This window comes from Erigeron canadensis, chromosome 7, assembly GCF_010389155.1.
Source record: "Erigeron canadensis isolate Cc75 chromosome 7, C_canadensis_v1, whole genome shotgun sequence".
Lineage (NCBI taxonomy): Eukaryota > Viridiplantae > Streptophyta > Magnoliopsida > Asterales > Asteraceae > Erigeron > Erigeron canadensis.
The window spans coordinates 27,398,042-27,421,149 of NC_057767.1; the positions used below are offsets into that span (position 1 = coordinate 27,398,042).

General features: G+C 33.8%; 3 protein-coding genes and 1 long non-coding RNA gene across 6 annotated transcripts; 2 read left to right on the forward strand and 2 right to left on the reverse strand.

Annotated features, from left to right (window-relative positions):
- Positions 1–802: 802 nt before the first annotated feature.
- Positions 803–4,963, reverse strand: LOC122607317. 3 transcript variants are annotated; one of them, XR_006325031.1, is made up of 7 exons: positions 4,801–4,963; positions 3,793–4,067; positions 3,527–3,686; positions 2,831–3,079; positions 2,433–2,678; positions 1,266–1,668; positions 803–1,162 (listed from the first exon to the last, which is right to left on the reverse strand). It is a non-coding gene; the product is annotated as an uncharacterized LOC122607317 (long non-coding RNA). The 3 variants fall into 3 exon arrangements; XR_006325032.1 differs by lacking the exon at positions 4,801–4,963 and adding an exon at positions 1,771–1,816 and having other exon boundaries at positions 3,793–4,748; XR_006325030.1 differs by lacking the exon at positions 4,801–4,963 and having other exon boundaries at positions 3,793–4,744.
- A 4,025-nt stretch (positions 4,964–8,988) lies between these two features.
- Positions 8,989–14,153, forward strand: LOC122608762. The gene is made up of 7 exons (XM_043781853.1): positions 8,989–9,153; positions 10,490–10,734; positions 10,815–11,011; positions 11,114–11,212; positions 11,311–12,446; positions 13,051–13,123; positions 13,723–14,153. The coding sequence occupies exons 2-7, from the start codon at positions 10,635–10,637 to the stop codon at positions 13,888–13,890; spliced, it is 1,773 nt and encodes a 590-aa protein (XP_043637788.1). The 5' UTR covers positions 8,989–9,153; positions 10,490–10,634; the 3' UTR covers positions 13,891–14,153.
- A 1,404-nt stretch (positions 14,154–15,557) lies between these two features.
- LOC122608536 (dehydration-responsive element-binding protein 2F) lies at positions 15,558–16,764 on the forward strand. The gene has a single exon (XM_043781637.1). The coding sequence runs from the start codon at positions 15,589–15,591 to the stop codon at positions 16,393–16,395; it is 807 nt and encodes a 268-aa protein (XP_043637572.1). The 5' UTR covers positions 15,558–15,588; the 3' UTR covers positions 16,396–16,764.
- A 148-nt stretch (positions 16,765–16,912) lies between these two features.
- On the reverse strand, positions 16,913–21,426 carry LOC122607410 (adenylosuccinate synthetase 2, chloroplastic-like). The gene is made up of 4 exons (XM_043780379.1): positions 21,027–21,426; positions 18,920–19,612; positions 18,155–18,466; positions 16,913–17,335 (listed from the first exon to the last, which is right to left on the reverse strand). Exons 1-4 carry the CDS (start codon positions 21,339–21,341, stop codon positions 17,165–17,167), a joined length of 1,491 nt encoding a protein of 496 aa, XP_043636314.1. The 5' UTR covers positions 21,342–21,426; the 3' UTR covers positions 16,913–17,164.
- Positions 21,427–23,108: the final 1,682 nt, after the last annotated feature.

Genomic DNA, 23,108 nt, shown 5'->3' on the forward strand with positions numbered 1-23,108 from the left:
ACACAAACTTTTTAAAGGAACATGTAATATTTTGGTTAGAAAATGGTAGAAAGAAATTAATATATCAAAGTCATTTTTTTCTATTATTATTTGTATTATGATCGTAACACATTTTGTCATTCCTATAAAAGCGTCGTTTATGTATCATAATTTGTCATTTCTCCTAATACTATTTTCTTAATAAATTTAGATAATTTTTTCTTAAAAAGAAAGACATCTACAAACGTCATGTCTTCCGAAGCAACGCCCGGGTGACATATCTCGTTATAAATAATATTCGTTGGTTGGTCGTGCAAATCGGCATTCATAATACATCAATCCAAACTGTGAATCTACTATTTCCTTTATTGAATCATATAATGTTATAGGAGTATAATCATAAACTTGAATTCACATAAAAGTATCAATACATAATGATTCCATATTTTCCTTGTTCGTTAACTTTCTTAATTTCTTTGATCGAACCACATCACCATACTTGCACCTTCAAATCTCCTCCTATTTTAACATGATACGATATGATCCAATAAAGGTCACTTCAACTTTATGAAAAATTTGAAAGTTTCTTTTGAAATCTGCCAATTTGATTTTTCCAAAACTTTGATCCAAGTTTCCCCCCTAAAAACACTTCCTTTTTCATAGTACAAATCATTCTCTCTCGTCTTTATGGTGTGTATTAGGGGGTTGCTTACACTATAATTTTTTTGTGTTTAGAACCATGATCAGAAAGTTCTGATGCTCCATCCATTATATTGTTATGCGTATTTATATATGCATAAACTATCTAAATACATTACAACTATTTAGTTACCAAAAGGCTTCCATCAAGATACAAGCTAAGTTGTTCATACACACATGCTTTTACATTTGATACAAAAAACGACCAAAATATCACAGGTTACAAACTAAGCATGTCTTTGACAACCAAAGTACATATTACAGAACATAAAATATAATAAAGAGTTTCATGACAACATAAAATATAAAGACTTTAGAAGTAGCTTCTAAACGTCGGCTGGGATGACCATCTTCCGGACCATTTTTGGAGCATCGCGTGGTTGACTCAGCAACTGGAGTTTCATTAACCCTTTTTTTGTAGCGGATTTGTGTCTGTGTCCTCAAGATCTACGGCTAAAAATTCGCCGATAACAGAGAATGCATCCTTCAAAAAATTTGACAAAAACACTATCTAAACATTAAAATACGATTATGGCTTGTTAATGCATATATGTCTAAACTAATTATGGTTGGCTTAGGGTCATCACCTTTGAATCCAGTCCACCTTGTGATGATTCAGAAAGCTTAATAGTTGATATTCCTGCATTTTGTGTTTCTTGAGAGACCTAAGAATGATGATGAATGTTGCAATTCATGTTAATGCGACACCAAAGTAATATTTTCTGGTTCTTTAACCTATAGACTTAGCGTAGTATCTCGTTGACAGCATCCTTCTTGGCCAACTCAACAAGTATATTTGGATCATCACGCACTTTTTGGACAGTATATACACTGTACCTCTTGAACTTAACCATACCCTTTGAATTACCTTTTAAATTAGAGTTGGTGAACCAACTCTTTATAGTTCCATGTCCTGCTAAAAGTTCAACTTAGCGCGACTTATTAACCATTCAGTTAGTGCAAAATTGACGGCTTCAGCACAATTTTAGCCTGCGAAAAGCAAGAGGTAATTAATAAAGCATAATAAGAAACAAAAAAGAACAAAAGAAAGCTCTGCATATTACTAAAAATTAGGCTCAGCGAGGTTGACACCTCCGTGATAAGATATAGGGAAGGTAATGACAAAAGTCCCAGGTTCCTTGAATAAGCATTGAGAAATAAAAGTTGGAGTCAGTAGGATAATACAAACTATCAGGATATAAGACTTGTCAACATAATCAGCCCGGTTCATATCAAAGCATTGCCAATGAAGGGACAAAATTTTGGCGTGAACTCCTTACTGGAGCATTTAGATGGCAATTTTGAGCCGTGTACTTATAGATGGGTCGATTTGGGTTATATATGATCCAAAATAGCTCAAATAGGTTTTAGCTTAATGAGTTAAGTCATTTGACCATAAATAAGCCGGGTCATATTAGTTCAACATGCCAAACAGATTGACCGAATTAAACTTCCACTAAAATATATTCAAGTTGTATAAGAAACCTCCCAAAAGTACTTTCTTACAATAGGTGAGATCATTTCCCTAACTATATAGTTCACATTTAGCACATTCATAATTAATGAAGTCGAAAAAAGGACTGGTTACCCAACCCACCCATTTTGCGACATCTAATGAAGCATGATAGTACATAATTTAAGAATTATGAACAAACTTGGTTTGAACCAAGAGCGATATAATTTTTTTGGATTTTTTAGGCTCTGAACAGTTCATGCAACACAATTAGGCTAATACTGATGAATGCAACACTTACAGATAAGAAGAGATTCATTCCGGACAATAAGGACTAAGGGGCATTTGCAACACAATCAACAGCTGGTGTCCTTTCATACACGATCACCCTATCTGCTAAATAAGTTGCCATTATGAAGTCATGTTCAACTACAAATGCAGTCTTCTTATTGTGTAGTATAAATCTCCTTATAAATTTTGAAGCAACAACACGTTGTTCTGAATCGAGATATGCACTTGGTTCATCTATCAGGTAAATATCAGTAGGCTGGGAAACACCAAGTGAGATTATATGAATAATTGGCTAACCACAAAAATGGAGTTCAAAAATAAAAATATAAATCGGAACTCAAAAAAATATATTTAGAGTTCAAAAAACAGAGAGAAAATTGTACGCAAATAGTAGAGAGAATTGCTTACCTTGGCAAAGGCACAATGCAACTCTTTGCAATCTACCACCAGAAAGATTCATAACATATTGATCCATTAGCTGCTCGATTTGAAGAAGCTTCATGACATCCATATTAAACTGAGGATCACTGAACTTTGAGCTGACCGTTTTTGTAACAAATGCCTCACTGAACAATGTTTACATGGAGTTATTGTTTGGGGCTTGTAAGAGACCATCTGCTTGGATATCTCCACTTGATCAGGCTTCAGCTCACCTGCCTACACATTTGATGAATATACCGAGTTAGGCAAAGAGTTTTGACCCATCAACCTTAAGGGTTATTCAAGTTACTTTTTATGCCCAACAGGTCAAACGTATTCCTCCCTCTCTTTAAACATCCAGAAGATTAATAACAGCAACATAAAAAATAACATAAAATTCATCTTTGAACATAAAAAAGAACTCAAAAAAATCCGTCATTTTTACACTTCCACAATGACCAGAATCCGTCAATCTTACAAACTACAGTATACTTTTCTAGTTTAATAAGAATGATGGTTATTTTGCAAAGACGAATGAAAGAATCATGTTGACCCAACCCAAATTGTACCATCAGCAAGCAAATTCATTAGCTAATGTACTCATGTGGATCTTTACGTAAAGAAGATAATACAAATTTGTTGAAAAGAATTATAAGAAATTTGGTACATAATTCCATAAACTACCTTTTGATCGAGATTTTCATAAATATTCTGTTGATCCCCTCCAGCTATTATAGCGAACAGAATCTCCAACATCTTCGATCTTAAAAATCAAAGTTTTCTCATGTTGATTAGAAATCAAAGTTTTTCTAAATTTTTTTCTCAAAATCGGAAATTGAACTACCTGCATTAGAAAACAGTGTATCATTTCTCTAAACATATTTGTTCAAAAATATAAGCAAGGACATAAGGAAAGATACCAAGAGCATTTATAGATTATTAAAACCTACATATACAAAGATGACAAATGAAGTCCTGCTGCAACCTTTTGTTCGAGGTTACAAAGATGACAAATAAAGTCCTGTTGCAGCCTCTCCTCAGCATATATTATTGCTGGAACTATTTTTCTGCAAATAGATAACCACTCATATGCCAGGATGCAGTCCTACTGCAGCCTCTCTCAGTTTTTCATTCCAAAAGTGATGTTGATACCCATATTTTAAGAGAAAAAAAAAGGAAGAGGAGTGTAGAATAATAACCTCAAAGGGACAATTATCACCAGTGGCTTTGTTTCAGTATATGAGAAAAATATGAAAAGTTAGGACACCTAATCAATTATCATCAAATAGCAAGTGTTCAAAGAGCAAGAAAACGTAATCACAAATTACTATCATAGTATCATTCCAAAATTCAAATTTTTTTTCCAGCTTGCTCTTAGATTCGACCAAAACCCTAAGAACCCCATTGATTGTGGTTTGTTACTTGCTGACCAAAAAACTACAGAGAAAAAGACTTTGAAAACTTAACTCTTATCACCATTTTCATCAAAAGTCCCTAATTTAAAAAAGTCATGTTCATACCTAAAAATTTAAGTGAAAAAAAGAAAGAAAGAAGAAGAGTATAGAATAATAACCTGAAATGGCTCATTATGCTTCTAAAAAACTTTTCACAAACACTTGGTGTGCACCCACATAAATTCAACAAAACCCAACAACAACAAAAATACCTAATCCAACAAAACCCAACAACTCATATTCATAAAAAAATCGGTATCTTGATACATAACAAAATAATAGATATAGATGTACAATCGGATAAAAAAGGAGAATGGGAGAAAGAGGAGGAGATGAAAAAAAGTGAAGAAATAGATCTGAAATTAACAGGTTTTTAATCTTTCTCTCTCCATTCTCCCACCACACACCTTTCTTTTCACTTTCAAATTGTAAACACCCGCCCAAACATATATACACACATATATACGTATAAAAAAATCACATATTATAAACACCATAAAATACCTAGCAATTTCATCAAAAACTGACGTGGACACTCCATCTAGTTGACAGCCACGGTTTGATGACATCAGCCCAACTCCTCCTCTAGTAGAGGAGGAGATAGAAGTGAAAGTACGGATCTATGGAGAAATCGCTTGAATCCGAACATATATCATTTTTATGGAAGACCTCTATGTGAGTTGGGGACTTTTTTTTTTTTTTTTATAGAAATAAGTATTTATTGATGGCGTCGAATTAAAACTCACTTGAATCCTAAAATATATCCTTTTTTTTATTTTATAACACTTTACTTTTTTTGCATTGTAGATTGAGCAATAACCACCATCGAAAGTTACTTTATTTTGATTGAAATTTTTTTTTTTATTATATAAGCTTGTTGTATGTTGTTTTTGGTTAGTTGCAGAAATAGTCTTCGTTTATATGAAAAGACAGTATTACCTTTTAGTGAGGGCACATGATGTCTTTAACGGTAAAAATAGACGAAATGTGAAATTTGGACCAAAATTGCAACAGGTATGATATGACAGGGATGCGTTTCGCGACTTTGCACATGTTTGTACCAAACTTGCAAAATGTGTGATAACACAGGGACCAAAAATGCAATTCGTTCTAAAATTTAATTGTAAAAAGTGTTAAACCAATAATGAGAAAATTTGACCATTTAGAATGAGAAAGTTCACTTCTAAACAAACATGTATGAACTTACATGATTTAAAATACACATACATAATCTGTTTTCGTTTGTCTATCTTCTTTATGTTTGTTTTAGTTTGTTGGATTGAGTACCAGTGTACCGCTATATGATATCTTTAATTCTTTATTACATTATGCTATTAATATAAGTGAACAAAAACACAAACGAAAGTTGACAACAACTTACTTAACGTCAATGATTTCATACTAACTACTTAACTAGCAAGATATTAGGTAGTGAAGGTCATAACTGAAAGTAGTGAAAGTCATAATGGAAAGAAATGAACAGAAAATTTTGGTTCATTATCGGAGTAACGCAAACAAAGATAAGTGCTGAAAATCAAAATTGAAAATACCGAAAGTTGATAATTTGATATAACAAAGTTTGAATTAATGAATAATTCTAGCTTCCGCACGATTGCACGAATCGTAAGCTTCTCGAATCTTTACAATCTTGTGCAAAAAAACCCCTTAAATTCGACCTACTTATGAAACCAAGAGGTATAAATCTGACATCGAATTAGGCAAGTTTGGTGACTTTGGCCTTTAGTTATAAGCTTTGGTGAAAAATCCTTAAAATTCTTTACACAACTCGCGCTCCATATGTTCCTCGCGTTGAGTATTCAAAGGCACAAGACGAGAGAAGGTCGAAAATATGCACCGCGACGAAAATAGGAGAACAATAAAATCTTTCATGTTTAAATCAATCGAAGTCATTCTAATCAACTTCAATATCATTTTTCATAACTTTCATTATTTTTCTTTAATATGATTTTGATTTTCATTATTTTCAAGCATTCTAACATTTTTATTTTTGTTTTCTTACCAACAATATTCTCTTTAACATTTTTTTCATTAAGTTATTTTTCTTAAACATTATTTCATCAACATCATTTTGATGAAAGTCAAGTTTTAAAAAATTTGATAGGAGTTTTTTTCATAAATAATTTGTGTGGTTATAGAATAATTAGGAAGATGAAAGGTCGATATTATCTAATATTAGTGTGTCTATATATTGCCATGTAAGTTTTCTTGAGAAAAACAGTTTTTAATTGATATATGAAATTTTATATTCTTCTCCCTATACATAAGTGTGTGAAATACCCTGATTATCGATATTTTTTTGAATCAACGATAGTTGGTATTATTTTGAATCAATAGGTACACTTATTTATCATTTTTCTCTCTACATCACATGTTCATGTCTAACAAAATATTTATTTGAAAGTCCTTATAAACATCGAATAGATTCTTTTTGTTGTTTTTATCTTTTTTGTTTTGGTTTTAGACACATGATTGTCTACAAGGAGACATAATTATTTTCATAACAAAATATATACGAACAAATTAATAATTCAAAGATATGATAGATAATATTATTATGAGTATACTTCGAATATCATAATTAAACTCGTAACACAAGTTAAACTACATAATAAACTCTGCATACGTACAACAACAAAACAACAATATCAAATTTTTGCATAAATGAGATATAGAAGAAGTAAGATATAGATAAATCTATAAATTATTAAAAAGAGATTAGTTTCCTAGAATGTAAGTATTTTTGACTGAATATCTATATTAGGAAAAAACTAAAATTATATGTATTGTATGTAAGTAACTTGAAAAAATGTTTATTGTATGTAAGAAAACATACGTGGCAACCATATACAGGTGCCACTTGTCAGATTTTAATTGGTTGAAACGAAATTCTTACATACAATAAACATTTTTTCAAAGTTGTTTACATACAATACACACAAGTTTAGTTATTTCCTACAATAGACATTCGTTCAAAGTTTCTTACATTCGAGAAAACTAATCCCTATTAAAAAAGATGTCATTTACAATCATACTAGACTGGCTTAGGGATGACAAAAATACCCGTACCCGAACCTGATATGACCGAAGAATCCCTTAGTTGACCGGGGATGGGGACGGGTATGGGGATGCAATTCTATTCCCCGATGGGGATGAGGACGAGGATGAGAACCCGTAAATCCTCAATCCCCATACCCAAACCCGCAAACACTATATATACTTATTAGAATTATTTTAAGTTTATATATATATATATATATATATATATTTTTTAAGTTTACAGTTTTTTGTTTAATACCTATTATGTGTTATACTTTATTTCTCAATTATTTAACATAAATATTAGTTTATATATGAAAAGAAAAGGTCGAAATAAACGTTCTACTACTTATCTTACGCTATAATAAATATATGTTTATTCAAATAAAGTATCCCCGGTGGGAATGGTATGGGGATGTTATTTATATCCTTGTCAGGGATAGGGACGGGGATGAAGATTACAATTGGAAACAGGGGATGGAGATTAAAATCCCTAACAATACCCCCCCCCCCCCCCCCCCCCCCCATTATCATCACTCATTTTTAGTCAAACCCTTTTCTCATAAATGTTCAATGCAATTATGTCTCTTAATTATATGCATATATACTTTTCAAATTCTGTTTATTTAAGTTTAAAAAATAATCCGGTAAATCACCACCAACCACCATGATCTCCGCACATCACCTCCACATCACCTCCGGACCACCACCTATAGCCAACACCACTTAAATCAATCAACACCCAATTATCGTCTTCGACCACCATCAACCCGGATATATAAACAAACACCTCTGACCACCATCAACAATGTTCAATCACCACTAGTCAAGACCTCTGACCACCACCGTGATCACAACCAACCGAGATCTATAATGGACACCCACAGATCGATCATATCCGGTTACCATCAACTAAATCAAGACTAAAACAATATCAAGAAGTTGGTTATTTTTTCTTTTTTGATACCCTCACGTGGGGGTGTTAACGTTAAAAAAACAAATGACGTATGTGTTTGGTATCAAAAATGAAAAAAATAACCAACTTTTTGATATTATTTGTAATTTCCTCACTTTGAGATTATAAGTGAAAATTTTGACAACTTCAAATACTAAAAAATATAATATTTTCTTATTTATTTTGTCTTATATATTTTTTATATCATAATTTGGCTCTAGGCTTTGGTGAATTTTACTTGATTTAACTCAAATTCTTGTTTTGAGCCTTATGATATTATTTTTGCTTTTTTGTATTAGCTCGATTGCTCAATACATTTTTAATATTTAGTCATATTAGCTCAATGGTTGAACATCAACTTTATATACTGGAGATATCGAGTTTAAAATATGAGAATTTTAAAAAATTTCACAAATAAAGTTCTCAAGTGAAATAGATTTGAGTCCTGCAGAAAGGTCAAAGTTTTATCCCAATTAAATAACGTGTATTCGGGCGGTTTGGTTGGAGTTTGCTCTAACGAAGACCCGATTAATTCAACATAAGTTAGGTTTCTTGTTGACAGCAAATTATCCGCAATTAAAAAAAAAATAAAATTAAAAAAGCTTTCAAGAAGGTTTTTCGTTATTTATCAAAAAGAAAAAGAAAAAGGGGGAATGTAATGTTTGCAGCGAAAGCTTTTTCCTTTTTCATTCAGGTATAACACACACACACACACACACAAACACACACTCTTTTTTCTCCAATTATATATCTAATCTTATATTATTATAATTAAAAAAGAAAAGCTTTAATCTTTCTAGTTGTTAGTGTCAATAAATCAATTTGTGTGCCCGTTATAATCTCAGGTATGTTTTCTAACCATATTCATGTTTCACTTTTTATTTTCTTGTCAATTTACTTTTTTTTTTTTTTCTTTTTTATTTTTTTTTGTAAAACTCAAGCTAGGTCGCATTAGATACTTCATAGTACAGATATAAACATAATTGTCGTTAGGACCATAGACATATGTTTTGAAACCCGAGGTCATAAATCCATAACAGTGGAGCCAGGAATTTAGGTTTGGGATGGGGGTGGGGGGTGGGTGGGTGGGGGGGGGGGTGTTAAGATGTAGACAGCCTTACCCCTACCACGACGATGTAGAGAGACTGCTTCCAGGTTCTATCTAAGATATGAGGATAGAACCCTTGACCTATGTCTCCAGAGACAAGGGTATTAACCACTTATCCAACCTTGCTGGTTTTTTATTTTTCGTTAATAAGGAATAAGCAGTCTTAAATAAGAAGGTTGATATATACCTGCTTGTTATTTCTAGCAGACAAGAACTTGACCTATTTTCAGTTGTCTTTCTAAAGAAACGAAATATGTAGGAACAAAATGATACGCGGGTATCATTTCAAAGCTCAACGGTAAAAATGGGATTGGGAGTGCATAGTACTTATAGCTTAAAAGATGAAATGATAAGCTATACGCACTCCCAAATACCCTTATTTGTCTCATTTAGAACAAGATGAAAAGTACATCGATAGTTTTGGATGTAAGTTTGTGTGAACCGGTGAATCTTTGTGTTAGTTATCTACCTTTTTCCTGACGATGATCGTTCCAGTATTATGAAACGTTATTCGTTTGCTATTAGGTTATACATTCCAGTAAAAGTAGAAGTAGAGACACCAATTTGATTAAATTACTCTAAAAGGAAGTTTGTTACCTTAGAATTTAAATTGGTGTCTCTACTTTTACTGGATGCAAGTTTGTGTGAACCGGTGAATCTTTGTGTTAGTTATCTAGCTTTTTCCTCGTGATGATCATTCCAGCATTATAAAACTTTATTCATTTGCTATTAGTCTATACATCCCGGTAAAATTAGAGACACCAATTTGATTAAATTACTTTAAAAGGAAAGTTTGGTACCTTAGAGCTCAACAAGTAGATAAATAATGTGGTAGATATAAGTATGAATCTTGAATAGAAGTAGAATTTACTCTAGCTAGGTCCTAGGGGTATGTGGTGGTAACTATTGTTAAACCTTTTGCAGTATGCCAAGTTTTTTCATTGTCTGTCAATTAGATCGATTCAGTAATACACAGATTTTTTTAAAAAAAATTATGATATCGGCAGTAAGTTTCTTGCAGTGTTAAATGGTTTTGGCCGTTAATGATTTGCATATCTGTTCATGCTTTGCAGTGTTTGAGTTGTAGAGCCATAAGGTGTTTTATGTATCGAGAGAACGTGTGTTGTATGTTTGGAGAAAACTTATATGCTGTCATGGCATGTAATTAACCGGGAAAAACGTTATAGTGGCAAGTGACCCATTGGAACAGTTATCTTCATGTCCAATAAATTGTATTCTTCCGCAACAATCATGGCATGGAATTGGGTTATCCAATATGTTGCAAAATTCAAGGAAGTAGATTCATCTGTTTTAGCTGGTACATATGATTTTTAGTTTTTGGTTAATTTCCCATAAGGAAATAGTTATATATGAATAAGCATACTTCCTATGTTGCAGGTCTGGTGAAGAAGGCACCTGCAATCCCGGATGATTTGGGAAAGGATGCAAGGGAGATCGTTTCTTTGAAAATTTTGGAGAGCTTGTTTATGTGTGGGAAGGAAGATATTGTTGTTCCTGATATTTCCCAAAATGCTAAAATCTCTTTTGATCCATCAGAGAGCTGTGAAGATGTTTTAAACAAGATACTAAATGAGGTAATGTGGCTGTTCGTTGAAAAAGTTAAAACTAATTTAATGTTAGTTGAAAATCATTGTATCAGTTAAATATTATGTCTTATACTCTTATGAATGTAACAGACATCTGAAACAATGACGGAGACAGAAAAGGAAAAATGGGATGTCCGTCCTTTCATATTGCATAAAAGAGCTTCTTTGCCTGAAAGCCCTGTACTAAAGGTAAAAAATAGTTTCTTATTATATGCACATATGTCACTAATGGCTAAAGAAACATATTTGGTTTTCTTTACATCTTGCTGCATTGTTTGATGAAACAGTTTAAGGAAGTACTTCTTGAAGGCGATTACCCTCTTCTTGCATCATTGAAAAAAAAGATCCAGTCAGAAGGGATAGATGAAAATAGAAGTCCCGTGGTCAGTTTCAGTCCTAGTGCTCAAAATACAGTAGCTATGGACAACTTGGTATCAAGACCTGGAAAAGGAAATGGTAAACGAGATGAAAGCATATTGCAACAGTCTGATTGCACTGAAAAAGATGCAATGAGTATAGACCCCCCTGCAGAAGGGTTAGATGAAAACATGCCAACAAAACACATGGATCCTTCCGTGTCAAAGGTTCTTGAAGAGAGTTGTGATCATACTAATATAGCTCATGCTCAACAGCAGCCTCCTGTTGGCAATGGTGTGCCTCAAGAAACAATGGATTCAATGGAGAATTTAGAGTTTGCTAGGGAATTTAAGGACCCTGAAGATGATATTCTACCAAATGCTTCCAATAGTCGGCCTTCTGGTGAAGGAAACTATTCCATGGAAACTGATAGTGAACTTGAAGCTGCTACCGATGGCGAGAGGTACGTTGATGAGAGGAGTGACATTACTGCCAAGAAGCATGCTTTTGTGAGCTCTCAATATACACTCAGTCAAGATTCCTTGGCTACACCTGATGGCACTGAGATATGTTTATGTATGAAGTGTAACAGAAGTGGTCAGTTATTGGTTTGTGGTTCTGATGCTTGCCCAATCAGAGTTCACGAGAGCTGTTTAGGTTCTGCAGCCGCATTTGATGAAAATGGAATCTTTTTTTGCCCATTCTGTGCATATTCTCATGCAATTTCAAAGTATCTGGAAGTTAAGAAAAGGGCTTCCTTGAATAGGAAAGATTTACAAGCTTTTTTAGGCTCAGTGGTCAAACATAGACCAAAGACATCCTCTAAAAAAGGAGCTTACTTGGATACAAATGAATCGCGAGAAATTGGGGCTGAGGGAAAAAATCTTGAAGAAAATAACAATGAAGATACACCAAATAGAGGTAAAGAAGATTGTGCACCAGCCGACTCACTTCATCAGACAATATCCAGCCCTCGCAAAGGTAAACCATCACATAATGAAAAAAGCACACCGATGTCCTTGGTGGCTGGTCAGTCAAGAAGACGAAGTAAGAGTGAATCGCCGCAGTAAGTTCTTCATCTTGGAAAAACTATTTTTTTGCAAATGTGTTTCCATATAATTTAGAATAGAAGTCGGAAATCCCACACACGAATAATGCCTATAGTCCTTTCTCCAAACACAGCCTTGATAGGTTCAGTTAGCCTATGGTGTGCAACATGAGTGGGTTGGATGGGTCAAAACAGATTGGGTTGACATGCAAACACGTTTGTGTTTTTCTTTTCTACTTGCACATATAAGGTAAGAATGACTACAAAAAAGCGGTGTTAGTATTACAATAGTTGTACACATTAAAACACTTTGGTAATAAAAAAAACGTTTAACCAGTTTCTCAATGTAAGAAGCTTTTAACCCATCTGGCCTGGTCCTTTTTACCTAACCTGTTTGAGTAAAAACACAACACTTTCACGTTTGACCAATTCATAAGTTGCTCAAAATTACTACTTTGACTTGACCATCTGTTCTGTGTGTGAGAGCAAGCTTTCCATAATGAACAGTCATTGTTTGAGGCATTGCAATATAAACCTTCACTAACAAACGGTGTTGTTCTCTACGAGTTTTTTTTGTACTGACATATGATGATAATTGATCAACGTTCATTCTAATCTGCAGGAAATTTCCAACAATTACCTTAGCACGAAGAAATAAACTCCAATGGTCGAAACCAGAGGAGGATATGCTCAAGGTACTTGAGTTTCTTCACTTTCTATGTGTTTTAACTAGGTTATGAACTTTTTTACATGCTTTTCATACGAACACCTGTGTATATAGCCGAAATATTTTTAGTATTAAAAATGCGTACAGATACACTACTTTTTCATGCATTGTACCAACTAAATCATTTTTATTCAAAAAGTTTAGATGATTACTGTAATAACATACCGGAATCATATCGCCTAAACCATGTCACATCTAGACCCACCGATATCTGGATGGAAGGGATTCTAAATTCTCCAAGAATAGCTTCTGGTGCAAAATGAATTCCTATGATCTCCTATATATGAGTAATTTAGAGGATAAATATAAAGACTGTATAGGATTCTTTAGTAATGAACAAAACAAATAGGATTCTGTCACAAATCACTACATCATAGGCTGTTTATGTAATCAGATTAATCATCTTTCAGCTTTTTTCTAGGACTTTGAAAAGTGTTTCGGGTCAACCAAACCTGCTTGTTTTCAACGTGTTACCTAACTCGTGATTATGCTATGTCTTCTTCTACTAACTAAATAACATGTACTTGTAAATATTGTTGATGTCGGTTTTTGTTTCACCTTTTCCAGAAAGGGGTGAAGAAGTTCTCAATCGCCAATAATAAAGTAATTCCATGGAAGGAGATCTTAGATTTTGGACATGACATTTTTGACAGAAGTCGGACGACGATAGACTTAAAGGATAAATGGAGAAACATGTGCAAAGAAAAGGAGGCGTCAAAGAAACAAAAACTATAGTGTATGAAATATAAAATATCTAATGATCATCCTTTAATGTTTCTTAACAAAGCTTTTGTTATAGGTCTGTAAATATGCTTCAGTTGTTTCAGAGGTATCATTTTAGAGCGAGTGTCTTATTGATTTGATTCGAGGTGTGGTTTATAGAATCATAGGGATTTTTAGGCGTTTGGTGTTCGTATTCTCGACCTTGCTAGTTTTAGTATGCATTTAAACATATGCCGTTCCCAGAAGAAAAATAAAGTTATTGCCGTTTTTGCTAATGAATGATGAATCCTGTATTATTATTTTCGGCCCCTTGTTTCGCGAACCACTTTTTAATTTAATGCACAATCGAATTTGAGTTATACATTAGTAAAATGAGACATGTGAACATATACATATGTGTAGATCCATTTGAACAGATGCTTGCTTCTGGTGTGTATGTGTGGGTGTATGTTAGTTAAGTTGGTGAATGAAAATGCATGGGAAACAAGTGATAAAGAGATTGAAACCGTGAATGTTCAGGAGAACATGTGAATAACAACTCGTGATAGTCTCCAATGTTTTGAGGTGATTTTCTCTTCAACATCATCAACATCATAGTATTCCTACTCTCTTGTCTTGTGTATTATGTATGAAAGAGATTATTTGGAGTTGAAATGAGTCCACAAACAAAGTATCCTATGAGTGAAGTGAGACTATTCATTAACTGATAAAGGACAAATATGGTAATGTCAACTAGTTACCTTACCTACATTAGTTTAGTGGATAAATAAGTTTCATGTTCGAATATATTTATGGGGGAAAAAAAAGTTTCATGTTCGAACATATTTAGGAAATAGCTTAGAAACGATTATGAAGATACCGGGTTAAACCTATCTTTCTCGATAATTTGAATTGAGAAAAACTAACTCCGTTAATTTAAGGATAAAAAAATATACATGAATATTGTTTTTGTTAAATTTACCAACTCTTTATGCAATTTTTTCTTTATTTATCTGAGTTAACCTATGAGACCCACCATGCTTGTTTTTTTCATTGGTCGGTTAATTGACACAACCGTTGAACATAACCGGTGAGACGTTAACGTCGCTTAAGCGTAGGGAACCAACAAGACGGTTAGGATGAGCCTTAAATAGAAATGCATATACATTGTATTTCACAGCTTACATTATTTACAGGTGATTATAATCCAGTATAACTTTTGGATATATGAACATCTGATAACAAAAAAAATTCCGATATTTAAAATTTGAGATACAGTTTAGGATGTCAAAAATCCAAATTTTCAAAGATCTGGTTTTTGAACAAACCAAGATTTATAGCTCTCTCATGCTTAATTATGTTTACCACTATTTCAAATTATAGTTTTTCAAATTTCACTTTGAACTTATAGAAAAAGACCCATAAAAATCTCTCTTTCTTATCATTTTTGTTAAAAATAAATCTGAAATAATACTTTTATATGAATGAACTTTGTCAAAGGCTAAAAGCATATAATTTCTTCATGGGCTTTGAAGTTGGTACACTCTACTAAACCCAACGGTCACATGGGCTTCAAAAAGAAAAAAAATACCAATTTTCCAAAACGTGACAACATTTAAACTCAAGCTTCAATCACACACTCCCTCTATATATACATAGCCCCCGCGCCTATTCACACTTCACTCACCACCTTCTTCTCATCCAAAATATTTCAAACCAAACCAAACCACAATGGACAACTGCCGTAGAACCACCGCCCCTTTCAAGCCATGGAAGAAAGGCCCGACCCGAGGTAAAGGCGGTCCACAGAACGCATCATGTGAGTTCCGTGGTGTCCGCCAAAGAACTTGGGGTAAATGGGTTGCAGAAATCCGTGAACCCAAGAAAAGAACCCGATTATGGTTGGGTTCTTTTGCTACTGCTGAAGAAGCCGCTATGGCTTATGATGAAGCCGCTAGACGACTTTATGGGCCAGATGCTTACCTTAACTTACCTCATCTTAGGTCCAACTTTAATCCTTTGAATAAATCACATAAGTTTAAATGGTTTTCTTCAAATAAGTTCATGTCAATGTTTCCATCAACGGGTTTGCTTAATCTTAATGCACAACCAAGTGTTCATGTGATACATCAAAGACTTCAAGAGCTAAAGAAAACTCAACCATCTTCGTCTTCTTCATCGAGCTCAAATAGTTCGTCTATTGTTGATCAAGTTAGCCAGGAACAAGTTCAAGTTACTAGTGAGAAAACCAATGTCAAAGAATGCATTGAAAAGCCTCAAATCGATCTCAACGAGTTTTTACAACAAATTGGAGTGTTGAAGAAAGATGACCATCATAAAGAGAATGAATCTTCGGTTTCAAAAGGTGATGTTGTTGAAGAGTCGAATTTGGGAGAAGAGGATTTCAATTGGGATGTGTTGAGTGAGCTTCATGGATCTAATGATCATCATTATCATATGTTTGATGTTCATGATCATGTTCATGTTCATGACCATGATCAAGAACTAGTATTGCCTACCACTATATGGAATTTTTAAGATGGCTTTACAAGATTATATCAAATTTGACGTAGTAGGATTCAGATAAGCCTGTATAACGTAATGAAACGAATATGATCAATCTATGAACGTACTTAGAGAAAGGGTGCATCAATAGATGTCGTATGTAATGATACACCATACACCATATTATCGATCTTTTCGTGAATGATAATTCTATAATGGCCAACTTCCTAGCTAGCATGTCATTGTAGAGAAATATTGATCAGTCAATGAATCATGTCAAGTGTTTGGAGCTTAGGTTTTGAAGTGATCATTGATACTGGATTATACAATATGCATGAGATGGCTGTTGTAACATGAGGTATTTGCATGTGTTTTATAACTTTAAAGTTGGTAATAAACATTTTTTCGATTGAACTTAAGTTTTATTGGTCAAATTCTTATATTTCAAAGGAACTAATCAATATAAAGCTTCTATAGTTTTATGTTGATTAGCTTGATTGTGCCAAGTAAAGTTCTCTGAATCTATGCTCAAGAGTAAAAAAGACTGGTCTTTGGTTAATGACACTGCATTATTTTCTTCTAAAAAAAATGATCATCCCATCTTTCCCACATTATGGGCCAAATAAATTCTTGATACATCTTTTAGAGAATGCCTCAAAATACGTTACAAAGCGCAAGGCGAAATTGTATGTTCCAGAAAACACACAACTTGTGCCGAGAACTTGTGCGCCCTTAAAAGAGCAACTAATGTTTCAATCTCACCAATGAGCTTGAAGAAATGCTAAATATCTCCATAACGTTATCATTTATATATTAGAGCATCACGTCCGGGACCAACACCAATGTAGTGGATTGGCACGCCAACCAGTTCTTCTATTCTTTCAACGTACTGGCGTGCAGTCTTTGGCAGATCAGAGTAGTTTCTTATAGAAGATATATCAGTCTTCCACCCAGGCATACTTTCATATTCCACCTAAAACATAGAAAATAACAAGTCATCCAAATGATGTATATATCTTTGCACCAGAGAAAAAATGACAAGAAGCTACATGACTCCAAAAGTTGCATCATTAGAAGACTATTGATCCATGACTTTAAAATGCTCCAATGCAGGTCATCTCATATTACTAACTACTAGTAAGTAGTAAAATAAAACTAACTAGCATTTAAGGAACAAGTGACTTGGGTTAAACAGGCCGAAACACGAAAGCCGCCCGAAGTTTATTGTTACTGAATATCAAAATCTCCTAAAGTATTTCATTATGAAAACTTGTACAATTTGATGATTATTTAAATTTGGCCAAAAGGGTGTTTCAAGCTAACCCACCAAACAACATACTAGTTTGACCCACCAGTCCATTAGCCAGCCTTCATATTTTGTATTCTCTACTTTCATGAGATTTAAGTAGTATCCAATCACTCAGTTAACACCAAAAAGACTTTATTATCATACATTTCTTAAAACCATAAATCTAAAAAATCAGGTTTATAATTAGCTCTAACCAACTTCCCCTGAATTGTTGATTAAGTCTAACTGCTTCTTTTAAGTCTGTAAAATCCAATTGTCTAATTTAAACACATAATTTAGGTGCATTTCTTAATAAGAGAAATGGACTTTAAAAACTTGGTTGATAAACTCAGGAAGCAAGTTTCCTAACTTTTTAAGTACGTTTAATAACACAATAGCTTAGAAACTAATCAATAAAATGGGTAAGCTCGGTTACATCTTTTCAAAAAAACTATTAGAAAAAAAAAAGAAATCCATGAAAGAGAAGAAAAAATTGGCACTTGCCTTTGACTGCTCTAGAACATGTAAATCAGCAGGGAAAGAATTGATGGGGGTACCATCGGAATTTTTGTAAGACACCCCCAACTGAATCTCAGGAAGATCGGACAAAACATCAAGCTTGGTAAGATTGAGGGAAGAAAATCCATTTATCTGACAAACATATTTAAGAGCAACTATATCGAGCCAACCACATCTACGAGGACGACCAGTGGTAGTGCCAAATTCTTGACCAGAAAACCGCAGCAGATCACCAGCTTTATCCATTAATTCTGTTGGGAAAGGTCCAGATCCAACTCTAGTGGTGTATGCTTTAACCTGCACCAAGAAAGCAGTTACTTACAACTAAGTAGGGAGCTTTATATATCAAGGATTGATTAGAGGTATTATTCAACCGATTACCTTACAAATATATTAATCCGAGTTGTGCTTTGAATTTATTGGCTCAAACATAGATGCCTAGCGGAAAAGTTACTTTAAAGGTGAAAAAGGTTTAATTCAAGTAGTCAAGGGTCTCCTGAAGGTTTAATGTATAAAATTCTCCTACACTGCGTTAAAAATTGATCATGGTTCAAATAATACGCAACTGTATTTGACACAAATTATCTATAAGAAAGTTCAAATGTTAGGAAGCATCTAAGATCAACCAACGTATTTCTAACTAGTAGAAAAAAGTACGAGTAATTATTTTGATCCTTTGCATAACCCGCCCATTCTGCCACACTTTATATAAAGTTGGAATGATCCAAAATAGGTGAAGTGGTGGCTTACCACTCCAATGATGTCTCCAAGGACTCTGGGAGCAATCCCTAAACCAGTGCAGATTCCACCAGCCGATGGACTGGATGAAGTTACAAAAGGGTACGTCCCAAAATCAATATCCAACATAGTTGCTTGACCACCTTCCACCAAAATCTTCTTTTTCTGTGATATTGAGTCATTCATGAAATGAACTGTATCACAAATAAACGGTTCCAGCCTCTCAGCAAATCTTTTATACCTTTCAACTTCTTCCCGAAGCATATCAGGAGTATACTTAAAATCTTTAAACCTTGAAGCTGCATCTGATAGCAAAAGATCAAGCTTTTGAGGGAAAGTATCCATATGCCTTAAGTCACTTACTCTTATACCATTTCTAATCACTTTGCTAGAGTAACATGGTCCAATTCCTCTTTTAGTTGTTCCAATAAAAGATTTGGCTAATTCAGCTTCTCTGAGCCCGTCTACTTCTTGATGAAAATCAAATAATAAATGAGCCCGGTCAGAAACTAAAATTCTTCCATTGCAAGAAATCCCATTTGATTCAAGGCCATCAATTTCTTTGAAGAACCCGGGAAGATGAATCACGACACCATTTCCCACAACACATATAGTTTCCTCATTGAGAATCCCTGAGGGAACCAGATGAAGTGCAAACTTCTTGCCTTCAGAATTGTAGATAGTGTGCCCAGCATTTGCTCCACCCTAAAATTAAAATGACAGAAAGTTAAGGAAAGGTAAAAAGACCAGAATGCTCTTTGTACTGGCATCATATGACTCATACGAGTGAGTCGATGGGTATCCAATTGTGGTACCGGGGTTAGGGTTCCCTTCATTACCCTTTATATATGTACACAGCACACGAATGAAACTTACATTGAAGTATTGAACCATTAAACTTAACCAGAAGTTGATGTGAAGTGTCAGCTTAAAAGGTGGAGGGAGTTAATTGTAAACACAAAACCTAGATTGGGTTTGATGATAAAGTTGGAACAGTTTCGTACTAATATTGCAGAATACTAAACTTTTGGACTCAATTCATAAGTCACAAAGTCAGGAATTTTGTAATAGCTTTACATTAAAATGGGTAGAGCTGTGAGATCCTAAGCAGCAAAAAAAAAAAAAATTCAAGTCCTTAAAGGGTCCGGCAGATTTTCATGCCAATATATTAACAAATACAACTTTACTAGTAGTCCTTTTAGATCTGAAATAACATTACAATAAATTTTTAGTGCTGGCAAACTATGTAACCATAAGGATCTTAGAGTATTGATCCTAGAATAACAAACTGAACTCTTTGATTAAGTAGTTTCATAATTTCATCAGGCTTGGGGCATACTACTGAGGTTTACCGAGTCTTTTCCACCAAACAAAGCTTGAAGCTAGAGGCTAGAATAACAAACTGAACTCTTTGATTAAGTAGTTTCATAGTTACGACTAACGATAATAAGATCTATTCTATCTGGCTTACAAAACTGACTAATCAGAAAGCTCTTCATTACGAGACCGACGTCACCCATAAAATATTTGCGCCTAGTGTAATTGGTTTAAGTTGTGTGTAACTTAAACCGTGATTATCAACTGAAAACCGCTAAAAAAACGAGAAACAACCTGAAACTATTCGCCACCACCATCGTAATGCACAGGTACTATGCTAGTCAGTCCTATAGAATACATATGAACACTAAAACAACCTGCCACATACTAGTTGTAAATGCAAACTCAATATTTGCTTATATAACATAAAAATTACCATGCCATTAGACTAATTTCCGTCTAATTACTTCATTAAAATATGATTTCACATCCCTTCCTAATCACTAAAAGTTCAAAAATGCATTATCTTTATATTATCATCATAACATTATACGTACAACCAAAATTTTTCGTACATAAACTTGATATTAATTATAAAAATCATCACTTTTAGTTTTTACAAACAAACAGAGACACAACCATTAATCACTCAAATGAACAGTATTCTAGACCAAAAAAAAAACCTTAAATAAAACCATCACATAACCAATTTGACATCCAAATACAATATATATATATATATATATATATATATATATACAAAACACAATGAAATTGAAAAATAAGAAAAGAATAGTAGTACCTGACAGCGAGCAACGATATCGAAATGTTTAGCTAAAATATCAACCAATTTGCCTTTACCTTCATCACCCCATTGACACCCCAACACGCCCGAAACTTGACCCAGTTCACCGATTCGACTCGGAGTTTGACTCGTTTGTTTCTCAACGGTGAGCGAACACGCAATAGGGCCCACGTGTTTCTTCTTCAAGTGATGTTTGTTGTTTCGTTGGAAAGAAAAGTGGCAGAGTGATGTGGTGCCATTACGTGGACCACCACTAGAATAAGTGGTGGGGCCCGGATTTGGGTTTATTAGCCGAAGAGATGTTACGTTCATGGCTGCTCGCTCACACTACTGTGTGTGTGTGACAGTGAGGGTTTCAGGGGAGAATAATGGCGGCTCTAATTAGGAATGATAATTATTTTTTGTAGCTGCCGTGGAGTGAGCCCCGGTCAATAAAAATAATTGTGTACAGATCACCATTCTAAATAAATCACATTTAATGGTGTATAGTTAAAATCTAATTGTGTGCAAATCACCATTCTAAATAAAAATAATTGCTAACTAATGCCCCTCGAGTCCTTAGTTATATTGAGCTCCGAGTTTTTTAAAATTTCGATCAATGTAATAAATGTTAAAACGAAATTATATTTAATGGACATTAAATCATGTTGAATCTTGTCATCTTACACTGAATGATAAATATGTATTCTTTTATTTTAAGAAACTCATATTTCTTTGAATACGCTAACGATGCCCGACATTAGTTAGCAATTCCTAAAAATGAATGTAATAGACCAAATTTCATAACTTTTGAAAATTTTATAAATATATCTAAGATACATTATAAAACATTTATTCCTTTTATGATAACCTAAAAATGTTTTTCCATTTTTATGATCTTCACTTAAATATATACGAGTATAATAAATCTATTAGAATACCTATAAATACTCTTAATAAACTTAATTTACATTATCTATCTTTAAAACTTAAATACTATACTACCTATTTTACATCAATTATCTTTACAATACTAATTACACTGTTGAGTCATGGATTCGCTGAGTAGACTCAGCGCTGGACTTCGTCAACGACTCCTCAGCAATCATCAATTATCTTCAGAGTTAAGGATAAGTTCAGTGGCTCACAACCAAGTTTTGTAAGTTAAATATAGACGGAAAAATGAAGATAAAAAGTTTGGTCCCTAAAGACACGTGTTGATAAAGCAAAATGAAAATAAGTGGGCTTGTACCAAAATGGTAATAAGGTGGTTCTCTTTCATAGCCGATTTGAAAACAAACAAGATGAAGATAAAGACACCCGCAGATTAGTCTTACACACCAATAAAATGGTTGACAACCTTTATTGTGTCAACATCGTATGGACTGTCATGTCTTCTCTCACTCTATATAAGGCATCATTTAACCTAGTTGCACTCTTGTTGGTGTGTTCCATATTTACACTAAGTGTGTGTTTTACATCATTGTAATATTGTTAAGTTTTTAATAATTTCCCTTTTCTATCTTCTTAAAAACGGTCATGTATTTACTGTTTAATCAATAATACATATGATTAAACTTATTTACTTTTCCGTTGTTTATTATTAAAGTAATTTACATTAGTTGTTAATTACATAATCCTTGCAAACTTGGGACTTTTATACACCGTCACCATCGTTGCTACCGTCCATCACCGCCACTACCACTGCCGTCATTCCACCATCGCATCGTCTCTATGACTAGTAGTGTGGTATAGATATAACTAAAAATGAAAATCAAGTTTGAATCACAATAAATGAGCGGCTCATCAATCAAATAAATTATGTAAAAACATATGTATTTTGTAATGGACTAATATCAAGATGAATATTCTGGGGACGAACATTACATGGTCGGGTTAGTTGGTGGCCAAATGACACACGGTTTAAAATTGTTCGGTTGTTCCAGTTTTTTGTGGAAATATCAAAATAATTGTGATCGCTAGTTTGTCGTTCGTAAAAATTAAAAGTTAATAGATATTGGAGATGCTCTAAAGTCCAAGGTACGAATGAATGGAAATTAACAAGGCCCTCCAACAATACGAATGGGCAGATGATTTCAT